We start from the raw sequence: 12,380 nt of genomic DNA, 5'->3' as shown, positions 1-12,380 counted from the left end.
ATTGTTATACAATATTTAGATCATGATTAATTTTAAATCTTTACAATGCTCTGTTTCATCGCATAGTGAATTTATATACCAAATCCGTTAAACGTTCAGTATGTATTGCGTTATTCACAAGCCGCGATACGGCTTTCAAAATATTTAACTTACTTGTGATATGGATCGCAAACCAGCAATATTACATATTAACAGCTCAATAAATATTGACGTACTTTGTCGTTATCAATAAATTTATATATGTATATTGAAAATATGGCAGCCGCCTTATGTTGTTCTCTCATTTCATATCAATCGCCAATTAAGAAAATAACTTTTGTAGATAAAATACTATTGAAGAATCGGACGGAATAGTGCTAACTGAGTTATTAATTTATGATGTATGTACATGAATTTTAAATAATATAACTTTGTTTCATAGCAGTGACTTGTTCTAATTACCAGTTGTCGTCAAAGCAGTAATGCCATCAGGCAAGCGGAAATTTTTGCCGCCAAAACATAAACAGACAGCACCAGAAAAGAGACGTACGAGTGGTCAATTGGAATCAATTGTCAAAGATGAAGAATATGAAGTCGTAGCAGCGCAGCTTGTAAAATAAATCGCAGAGATACAAAAATGTTGTATTTCTTTTCACAGATAATTTCAAGGTGCAGAGAAGTAAGAAACCTAAATAAGCCATCGCCATATATGTTTATTTATTATACATATGTTTTAAACATTAATGTTTGATAAATTTTTATTATTGCAGGCGCGTGGCCAATGGGAGGAAATTTACCAGCAGCTTCAAACTGTTACAGGCAAAATATCTGATGTAACTTGTCAAATTTCGCACAGGCGAGATCAGCTGAAACCTTTACGTTTGCTTGATTGTCCGTAGGACCAAATTGCTGTTTTGAAACGTTCACATAAGCAACATGATATCCAATTTACATAAATGAAATTAAGTAAAGTAACAGCGAAATGTCTCATGTATCGATGAATGCATATGTATTTAAAAAATATAGGAAAGATAAATGTTGAAATATCTGAAATCAGAAGTTTTATTTGGTTATTGTTGCTGCACATTATTTTAATAACGGGGGGGTAAGCATCAAAATAGTTTCAATCAACGAAAAAGAAGGCTTCTTTAGGTTCATAAATTGCATACCGAATGGCACAATTCCGGTTTCTTTGGCGCCGCGATCTGAAGGTACCGTTGGAAAGCGTATTATGGCAGACTGCGCTTCCATCGCAGTATCGAATATTCGATTTTGAATAAAATTCAATTTTAATTTTAGTTTATCGTAATTCGTAGTTTTGTGTTATTATTGTGTAAACACAGCTTCTAGATTTCATTTCACTCATACAGTATACACATACTCACACGCTATGGATTGGTTGAATTGTGATAAATGTACCTGTAATAAGGTTAGATATTGTAATAACTTTTTAATAATAATTTTCATCAAATCATATATAAGTATGTTGTAACGTTATTATCACAGTGTCTGCAAAACAATCAATAATTTAAGAAACACAACAAAACACCAAAAATGCGCCTAAAACTATGCAACCTGTAGCTTAGTCCACTATAGAGGCTGTCATTTGAATGACAAATTTACTCAAACCAGAGAAGATCAAACCAGAGAACATAAATGTTTTAAGTTTTAAGTTCTCTGCTATAATACTCTGTAGCAACAGATTGGAAGAGTAAAAAAAAAGAATAAGTAGAAAATACAATATTTGTGCGACTGCAATTCAATTAAATGAAGAAGTAGCAGAAAATATTTGATGTGTTTTTATTTGTATCGATTCGTAAATATACAAAATTTATATACTCGTTATATAATATATGTATATATGTATGTATGTATGTAAGCATATAATATACATATGAACATCAAAATAAAATTTTTATTTGTTAAAAAAATACCATCATTTCTTTTTCAGTTAGGCCATTTGTTTAAGCACCTACACCGCTAGATGTGAAAAGCCCGTTTGTCTTTCCGATTTGATTCTCTTATAAAGCGAGTACATCTCAAACCAGATATATATATAGAACGTTGCTGTGGGAAAAAAGTTAATAAGCTTGCGTATATGCACCATATGTGTCAACTCACGGATGATTAAGAAACCGCGCGGATATCTAGTGGAGAGCAAGAAAATAGTCCAAACCAGCATTCCCAAAGGACTGGAGATCAACCAAAAAAGAATCAAATCGTGACGACTCTGTAAATAGTGGAAGAAGAAATTAAAATACATTAAAAATAAAAATTGAACTAATTTAGTTAATCAAGTTTTAATAATAAACATAAACATCATAAATAACATAAACATAAAACATAGATCACAACAGATCTTTAGAAGTCGGACCAAACAATGTTCATTCTTTTAGTTCAAATTTGACTCGGACTGATTTGATAAAACAGCATCCACCAAATGGATAAACGGTTTTTTTCATTCCCACAACAGTCGTCTCAACATAACCGGAATGGACTCGGTTTTTTTCCGGCTAAGGACTGCCTACTCGTCAACATTCCACTGTAAGCATATTTTAAGCTCCTACAACTACAGTTTACAATCCTTTATTCTACATTGGTGAAAAATTGTTCATGTTCGTGTGAAATTTGATCTCAATAACAGGTCAATTGAAAAGCCCCCGGCCTATCATAATAAAACACTTTTTTGACAAAATTCGTTTTTGTTTTTATTCAACATAGTTCTATATCTTTAGAGTGTCTGCCATCTCGAGCAATTTAGTCTTTTTTCACAATAACAAAAGTTGCCTAATCCAAAATGTTATATTTCACAAATTTATATACGCGCCTTTTGAAGGTTAGGACTAACTAAAAATCATGTGGATTTAATGCTAGTAACGTCATATACATGTGTATGTCTATATGTGTCAGGCCGGGGACTTTTCAATTGTATTTTCATACTCTTGCAACCAGTTGCCATAAGAATATTATAGTTTTTTTCACCTAACAGTTGTACGTTAGTTACGTTAGAGATATGTATGTGTATGTAAATCATCAGGATGACGAGAAAAGTTGAAATCCGGTTGACTGTCTGTCCGTCGGTCCATCCGTCCGTTCAAGCTGTAACTTAAGTAAAAATTGAGATATCCTGATGACACTTGGTATACAGGTTTCTTTGTACAAAAAAAAAATCGAGTTCGTAAATGGGCGTAATAGGACCACTCCACGCCCACAAATCGCCATTAACCAAAAACCCATAAAGTATGCCCAGCACGAATATTACAAGAACTAGTACGGATAGTGTAAAAACTGTACTGTTCAAAGCTACTAAAAGCACGATAAATCAATAGCTAAGCGCCAGAAACGTAAAATTTGCCACCGGGATATTATGGCCGGGGTAAAAATTGGACGATGCGCGTAATAAACAACACAATTGCCGTCGTTATTATGAGCTTCGTAAGTCAAAGACTAGCCTTACGCCGTGTTTTACGGTGACGTAGGCTAACGTACATATGTAAGCATTAGAGTGATTCAAAAAAAAAAATTTTTTTTTTTCGTTTGTTACTCGGAAAAATAGGTTCCTAGACAGCTCTAAGAAAGCCTCTCCAAACATGAGTTTTTAATTGTAACGGGAAGGTCCTCCTACATACAGTTTTCTATTTTTTCTTATTATCAGATAGAAAAGTTTATATCATATATATATTTTTTTTGATAAACCTTAATATGCTTTGATGTTTGACGATGAATATTTCGTAAATGCTTAACTTAATCGAAAAATCATATGAGACCATTTTTATAGAGCAGTAAATTTCCTACAACATTCATAATAATTTTTTTTCATTGAGTTATAAAATTCATAAGAAATAAAAAATTTTCCCAAAAATAATCAAACTTCAATCGTTAATATCTTTTAAACGTTTGGGCTTACGAAAAAATCATTATAGACCTTTTTTGTAGAGCATTCAATTTCCTACTAAATCCAAGGAACGAGATATTTTTTCAAGTAGTTGGAAGCGAGATATAAATTTTCCTTATCTTGACGTTTTTTCCCTTAGTTGTAACATTTTGGCAAAAACATAGTTTAACATAACTCGCGAACCACTTTTTTTCAGCCAGTCGATTTGTTTTGGTGTGTTTTGCAATTACACAAGGCACACAGTCTCCCTAACAAATAATTATAATTGCTATGGCAGCGAGTTCCTTGCTTAAGTCTTCTGTTGTTTGCGAAATTGTGAGAAATTCAGATTCGTGCGCATGTAAATGCTGGTTACTGCATGTATCTGCACACTCTTAATTTTTCTAAATTTGTCTCATCAAAATCGGACAAGTGGTTCGCGAGTTATGTTAAACTACCAAAACTTGCCAAAATGTTACAACTAAGCGAAAAAACATCAAGATAAGGAAAAAATTTAAAAGGTCATAAAAAAAACTGACACATACGAACGCCAAACCCTTTGAGGGTTTGACTATACTAACTTAGTACCATCACCCTGACTTGGAATTTCTCACCCCCGACCCCCGACCATTTTTTTGAAGCGCGCCAATGATGAAAGGAATTCTATGCGCAAAACTAATAATGTGTTATTTATTTCCTGCCATTGAGATATTATTTGTTTTGGTTCTTGTGTAAAATAAGTAGATAAGGTAACACTGATTATTTGTCAGAATGCAACCTGCAACATGTGATTACGTTATACCAAAATTGGGGTCACTGAGCACTTTTGGTACCATCTTCGTGCACACCTTACGCATATTCAAGTGTTCCGTTACACTGTCATGAACCACAGATTTTGATAAATTGAACATCTGGGCAATTAGTCGACGGTCTGAGTTCAAAACTTTGCGTACACGAGTCACATTGTCGGTGTTTATCGAAGTCACTGGTCTCTCAGCACGGTCTTCATCAGGCACCTCTTCCCGGCTCTCTAAAAAGGCTAGGTGCCACCGAAACACACCACTTTTTGCCAAAGCAACATTTGGGTAAGCCTGATTGATCATATCAAACGTCTCTGTAGCAGATTTACCTACTTTCACATAGAATTAAATCACGTACCTCTGCTCTAACGAACGCTGCATTTTCGGCTTGTAACACTCACGGAAACACGTCGCACGAAAATGTTTGTCCCAAAGATAAAGAGATGTTTAACTCCCACTGGAAGTGAGAGAGCAATTGCTAAACGTCAAAACCTACTGAACTTTGACAGCTGATCGCGTTCAGTAGGTTTTGACGTTTATCAATTGGAAACAAGCGGTGGCCAGATTGAAATCTTACCAAAAAAATGTGTAAACGAAGGGATTTGTTGCATCGTTCAAGACCACTTATAAAAAATGTAAAACAATGAAAATTAAATAAATTTGTGAAATTTAAAGATATTTGATGAAACGTTTTATAATTTGAAGCATCATAGTTTTATTTTCAATGGAAAATGATTAAAAACATTTAATGATTCAGAGCTAAAAAGCTTAAATCCTATTATTGGGTATTGAAAGGACAAAAGTCAGTTGTTATAATATTCGTTAAAAATATTTAAATAGTTTCTCCATATAATAAATAACCACTATTTAGTCATTTTTATTCGTACTAAATGTTGGGTATTGGGTTGATAAATGCTCAAAAATTGTTATTTTGTTCAATCTGGCCATAATGGAAAATGTTATAAAAAACGCTAATTTTGAGGCGCTCTCACACTGGAATAAGTTTAACATCCCTTTATTCTTGGTTTGTCCTCACTCTCCAGGTGCTAGGAAACAACTGACCAGCCGCTCGCTCGTTAGCTAGGAATGCCCTCTACCGAATCCAGTCGGTGCATCAGTTCTATTTCTTTCCGGACAAACCCCTGTCCTTTCACAGTTAATAAGAAAGCAAATTACCGCGAGGTCGGAGAAAGTACATTTATTATTGGTAAAATACAAAATACGAGCTGAACTGAAAAATATTATCGAACTGTAATTGAACGTAAAGGCTCGACGCAAAAGTGTCTGCTGCTATATCCGGCAAGCTGAATCAGCTCACGCCAACACAGTCGCTTGTGACATAGGCAAGTGTCGAGTTACCGCAGTGGCTGGGCTTCGAAGTTATGCGCCAGCCGAATGTTTCAATATAAACAAAGTGCACTGCATCATTCTTGCATTTTATAGCCATAAAGTGCAATTCTTATGTGATAACTTATATATTGGGAAGCTGAAAACGTCGTTTCATCCATATAGTGTTGGAAGGGTGAGCTTCATTTAACAAAAAAAAAAAAAAAGAATTTAAATCGGGTAAGTTGAAAAAAAGTTACACATGCTCAAAAATAAGTGAAAATAATGAATAAATTCGCTATATTTTGAAATTTTTGTATAAAAAAGGGAAAAATGCCACACCAGCAATAAAATTTGTGAAGTTTACGGAGACGATGCTGCATGAGTTCGTGTAGCACAACAAGGGTTCACTCGCTTCCGTTCTGGAAATTTCGATGTGAAAGATGCACGTCACTTTAGTCGACCAGATTTCAACTTTTCTCGTCCCTGATCTTCTCCTGATAATTTATACATACTATAACCCTACATGTATCTATCTTGATTAGTTTTAGGTGATACGTACAACCGTTAGGTGAACAAAACTGTAATACTCGGTAGCAACAGATTGCAAGAGTAATAAAAAAGAATAAGCAGAAAATATTTGTGTGACTGCAATTCAATTAAATACAGAAGTAGTAGAAAATAATTGATTTGTTTTTATTTTTATCGACTCGTAAATGTACAAAATTTGTAAAACTTTTATTTGTTAAAAAAATACTCTCATTTCTATTTTAGTTAGGCCATTTGTTTGGGCACCTACACAGCTAAATGTGAAAAGCCCGTTTGTCTTTCCGATTTGATTCTCTTATAAAGCAAGAACATCGCAATCCAGAGATAAACATAAAATGCTGTGAAAAAAAGTTAATAAAATAATTACACGGAACTCAAAGCATGGGAATATGTGTAAACTCACGAAGGATTATAAGATACTTATAAGCATCACCGGAGATCATGCCAATAGTCAAAAGCAGCATTCCAAAAGGACTGGAGATCAACCAAAAAAGAATCAAATCGTGACGTTTCTGTAAGTAGTAGCAGAAGAAATGTTAGCAATGAAATGCAATAAATTAAATAAGATTTACTAAAAATAGAACTAAATAATAGTTAAAAAAGTTTTAATAATGGAATAAATATGCCATTAAATCAACAATTAAAAAAAAATAAAATATTAACTTATGGAAATAAAAGATAATGAAACAGAAATGACAACAGATCTTTAGAAGTCGGACTAAACAAGGTTCATTCCTTTAGTTCAAATTTGATTCGGACTGATTTGATAAAACAGCGTGCGCAACCAAATGGATAAAAGTTTTTTACGTTCAAACAATACCAGATGTGTTCCAAAGTAAACAGTACATAAAAAAAGAAAAAAGGGTTTTTTCGGCAAAATCAATTTGTTTTATTCAAAATAGTCTCCTTCTGCTTCAATACAGCTTTTTGCACGGTCCAAAAGCATGTCGAACGAGTGTTTTAGCTCGTTAGCCGGTATGGCCGCCAGTATGCCGGTGCAAGCCCTTTGAATGGCTATGAATTTCAATGATGATTTCGGCTTAGTTTTGATGAATTCACGCACAGTTTCGATGGAATTTCTGGTGATCACGGATTTTGATTGGTCCACATATTGATCATCATTTATGCCCTCACGACCACTTTGAAAACGTTGAAACCACTAGTGCACTCTGCTACGGGATAGGCAATCATCGCCATAAACTTGTTTCATCAATTGAAACGTTTCGGTAAAAGTTTTACCAATTTTAAAACAAAATTTAATCTTGGCTCTTTGTTCGAAACTTATTTTCGCACCGATAAGAAAAACAAATTGACACTTTAAACGCAATAACTTTACTTCCAATCAATTAAATGTCATGAAATTCTCACTAGACAATCGATAAAATAGTCGACATATAGATGGCGCCACCAGGGGGCGCTAGATTCAAAAAGTCTTGTTTACTTTGGAAAGCATCTTGTAGTACGGCTTGGTCTTTGCTTCAAAATAAGTCTCAGTTTCGGCGAAAATTTCTTCCGAGCGGGCATTCTTTTAAGATCTGAGAATAGGAAATAGACGCTGGAGGGCAGATTTGAAGAATACTGTCAATGCGGAAGTACTCGTAATTCGAAGCGAAATTACTGGATTTTTGCCATCGTTTTCACTGGCTTTTGACACAGTGCACTTGCGTGGTGAAACAGCGTTTTATTTTTTTTTTTTTCAAATGCGGCTGCGATTTCATTTTTCAAACGGTGCAATAACGCTATATTATATAATTGTCGCTACTGATGGTATTTCTTTTTTCGATGTAGTCAATAAAAATTATTTCATGCGCATCCCAAAATGCATTCCACGCTTTGAAGTGGGTGCATTGCGTGCAGTCCACTAGGATGACCGTCGACTGGACTTCGGAGTGAAGCCTTGTTTCATCCATGTTTTTGGTCAAAAGTGTGCTCACGCGGCACTCACTTTGCACAATGCTTTCGCATACCCAAATATTCGGAAACTCGGAACTTAGCCAAGTTTTAGCCTTAACTGCAATTTTTCCCTTCAAAAAGCAATATTTTATCAAAAACTCGCGAAATTATTTTTTTTATACTTTTTTTCACAATAACAAAAGTTGCTTAACTTTATTAATGTTATAATTCAAAACTATCACCCAAAATAAACTGACCACTAAAATTGATTTTTATACATACAACGGAAATAACCACATCTCAACTTACGCCGTGTTTTACGGTGACGCAGACTAACGTATGCATTACAGATATCAACTCCAACAAACAAAATTCCATCCATTCACAAATGCGTCGGTGTGAAATTGCTAAAAAATTTGTAGCGATTAACAAATTTGCAAATTTATTTTGAAATGCCTTTTTAGTGTTATCGCATTAAATTCCGGTCAAACATAAACCAAACTACACGTACGTACATATGTAGTTATGTATTTATATATACATATTTATGAATGTACATATTTATAAGGTACATACATACACACTTAGTACATGAACTACTGATAATACTGCTATTACAGCATTTCGTTCCAAACATGCTTTCGAAGAATCGTTTGAAACCAATGTTCATAATATAAAAAAGCTTACTTGTGCTGACATAGTATAAATATAAATATTCCATATATTACTATACACTTGCGTAAGTGTGTATGTAGTATAAATCTAAATACAAACCTGGACTGTACCCAAAGTCAGGCTAATATATCCGCCAACATTGATGAGAACTATGGCCATACAAATATAGTTCAATATTTGAATTCCTGAAATTAAATAATTATTTTACATAACAATTATGAAATATAAAATTTTAGAGAAAATATGTGTATATATTAACTTAATTATACATATGCATGTTTATATAACCAAAAATAATCCAAAACTAAGTACATGTATATGTATATGTTTTATATAATAAATCAATTACATCCTTTTCTTTCTAAGAAAGTATTATGCGCCTAATGGCGTTTTTGAAATTTCATTCGCGGATTTTTTTTTGTAGATGGATTTTATGTACATGCATATATTGGGTTGTCAAAAAAGTCTTGCGGTATATTTATTAAATTTTTTTTTATTGAAATTGAAATGAATTTTTGATGACTCATGCCCTGCTCTTGACCGATGCTACTACTGCTGCTACTATGCCGGTCTCTTTCGACCAATTCAGCGATTTTATCGCAATTTTCGACGACAGGCCTTCCGGAGCGTGGCGCAGCTTCGACCACCTCTACTCGTACACCAGAACGAAAACGTTGAAACCATCGTTGTGCGGTGGAAATGGAAACTGTTTTGGGTCCATAAACTGCACAAATTTTATTGGCGGCTTGAGTTGAATTTTTGCCTTTATCGTAGTAGTACTGTAAAATATGCCGTATTTTCTCTTTATTTTGCTCCATGTTTGCGACGCTATAACTCACGAACGACTTAAAAGAAACGACAATCAATCAAACACGTGTTAGCGCGTGAAAGCGCGTGAGCTTTCCAAAAAGGTATAGCATGACCCGATGCGACGAATAAAACTAGAACTACGCGCTTTCAGCGCCAATTAGCGAAAATACCGCAAGACTTTTTTGACAACCTAATATACATATGTATGTAATAAATAAATGTAAATAATGTAGATTTAATAGATTTTTTCGCTTATTTCCGCAGCCATTCTCCAGCAAGACATACATACATACATATGTACGTAAGAAAAAGAAGTTATTTCTGTTTGAAATTATTTCAATAATAATATACATAAATCATAATTCATTCAATAGCTTTGGGTTTCGTTTTTAACAGAGCGTCAAATTTCCTGGATATAGAGTCTATTAGCGCCTGGTAACGTTCAAATAGTAATAATTTCTAAACCTTTTGCTCCGTCTGAATGAAATTTCTCAAATTGTTTGGTTTTTCCTACGAAATACTTTTTTCATATCGGTACTGAGGTTTTTTATGCAGTTGAGATAAGCAAACTGCGCATACTGCGCCTTAACCTCAGCGCCGTTGACTCTACAACCTTGTTGAGATGTTTAGGATCATGTTCTTGTTTTTATAACCATATGCGTTTTTTATATAAATTATATATTTTTTTAATATCACTGTTATATTCCCTTAGGCACGCGGTAAGATAACCTAATCTAATATTTTGATATACGTTGCATATAATAAGTAATCCATTAATTCTTCGCATTAAAAAACGCGTATTACACGTCACACACATAAATAGTACATATATTACTAGTTCGAACAAACACCTAATTGGTATGTTCACATAGTTATATACATACATATTTATATCTATACTTTTTTATTTCCACTAACCGTCTTCACTCATATTATTTAATTTTGCGTCCCGTGCACTAATTTTGCCGTTTATGAAAAGGATAGTCAGGAGGACATATAAAACGGTACCCTTACAGCCGACCGATATCCCTAAGTGTTCCATTTTTACAGTATTTTTAAATTTATTATTTTTATATATTTTATTTCTTCTTGTGGATTTCACTGGAGGTGCGCCTGACGACTGTTCCGAAATGCCGCTGATAAACAAAATTCATATCGTATTCATAGCCAACAAAAGAAGCTATGAGGGCGCTTGCATATTCCGCTCTTTCTGGTCTTTCTTTCTCTCTCTATTTTAATTTTAAGCTTTGTCTGGGATTTAGAATAGCATCTCATGATTTTCGAGGTTAAAATATAAATGTATATGTACACATACATATGTATATAGTTGCCGCTGACTTATGCTTTTTGGAATATTTATTTTTGCACTATTTTATATAAATTAAATGGGTAAAAATGAATTAGTGAAATGTTATTGAATATAAAAATTAAAAATATAAGTGTAGAAACCGTGTTTTTGATGTCAGTTGGCAAGATTTTTCGAAAACTACTCAACCGCTTTTCAAAAAATTTTACACAGGTCTTTGAGATACAATTCTTAAAGACTTGAACGAAGGATTTTTTTTCGATTACAACTATTTGAAAAAAAAAATGTGGCGAAATCTTCACTGAAATTATTTATTCAATTTTATTTTTGTTACAATTAAATCAACATTCCATTTGAAATATTTATTTTAGTTTCGATTTTATTTAAAAAATTCATTCCTACTAAGAGATCACTCTCTAAGTTTTCAATTTCATAAAATCGTTCTTAAACGCTAAATAAATTTACATATATTATGGAAATATTGGATGATAGTCGAACCGTGAATGGTTCTTAACCTCTTCTTAATTACTATACTATTCTTATTGAAAGAATCATTTCCTTGTTGAAACGTTTGTTCATTGTACGTACCAGTGTGCTACATTGGTCCAGGGTAATTTTACTCCTCTCGATCTTTAGGATTTGCCACAATGTAACCTTATCTGACGGTTTTCTCGCCACAACTGCCCTCTTAATAATTCACCATAGATTCTCTATGGAGTTTATATTCGGGCTTTGGGCACGCCAGTCGAGACACTTGATGTGATTGACTGCTAGCCATTCTTTAACACCCTTGCAGTTGCTTTTGGCCGTTATCTGGCTGAAAAATCCAAGCTAGTGGCAAGTCATCGGCGTAATTTCCAATTAAATGTACTGCCAGTCATTTTGCCTTCAACTTCTACAATTGGTCTTATCCCATATGAAGTGCAGTATCCCCATACCATGACTGATGATCCACCATGATGCACAGTTTCTTTTGTGTATAACTTGGATTCATCAGTCCATACCACTGAATAACAGAACATTGAATATTTTTGCTGATGCTCTCTCGCAAACGCTAGCCTTCGTTTGATGTTCTTTTATGCTGAGAGTACATATGTATGTATGTACATCATAGAGAAGGTTCACGACGCGGAGAATATCATAACAGTAGCGCTTGAACAGAGCTGAG

The 12,380-nt window shown here is 33.9% G+C and overlaps 1 protein-coding gene and 1 long non-coding RNA gene across 4 annotated transcripts in view; one reads left to right on the top strand and one right to left on the bottom strand.

The window, feature by feature from the left end:
* Positions 1-269: 269 nt before the first annotated feature.
* LOC120772035 lies at positions 270-1,004 on the top strand. The gene is made up of 3 exons (XR_005705025.1): positions 270-380; positions 445-658; positions 750-1,004. It is a non-coding gene; the product is annotated as an uncharacterized LOC120772035 (long non-coding RNA).
* An 842-nt stretch (positions 1,005-1,846) lies between these two features.
* Positions 1,847-12,380, bottom strand: part of LOC120771223 — a 30,655-nt gene continuing 20,121 nt past the window's right edge. Inside the window, exons 1-4 of one of the 3 annotated variants that reach the window (XM_040099133.1) lie at positions 10,825-11,059; positions 9,196-9,281; positions 2,101-2,209; positions 1,847-2,046 (exon numbers count right to left, since the gene is read on the bottom strand). In XM_040099133.1, coding sequence (XP_039955067.1) covers positions 1,952-2,046; positions 2,101-2,209; positions 9,196-9,281; positions 10,825-10,948 — 414 coding nt within the window. In that variant the 5' untranslated portion in view covers positions 10,949-11,059 and the 3' untranslated portion in view covers positions 1,847-1,951. Of the gene's footprint in view, positions 2,047-2,100; positions 2,210-6,581; positions 6,867-6,931; positions 7,041-9,195; positions 9,282-10,824; positions 11,090-12,380 lie in introns of those variants that run through there. The other 2 variants (XM_040099134.1, XM_040099135.1) reach the window with 2 other exon arrangements.

Source organism: Bactrocera tryoni, chromosome 3, assembly GCF_016617805.1.
Source record: "Bactrocera tryoni isolate S06 chromosome 3, CSIRO_BtryS06_freeze2, whole genome shotgun sequence".
NCBI classification, from domain to species: Eukaryota; Metazoa; Arthropoda; class Insecta; order Diptera; family Tephritidae; genus Bactrocera; species Bactrocera tryoni.
This window is presented reverse-complemented; position numbering and strand designations above follow the sequence as displayed.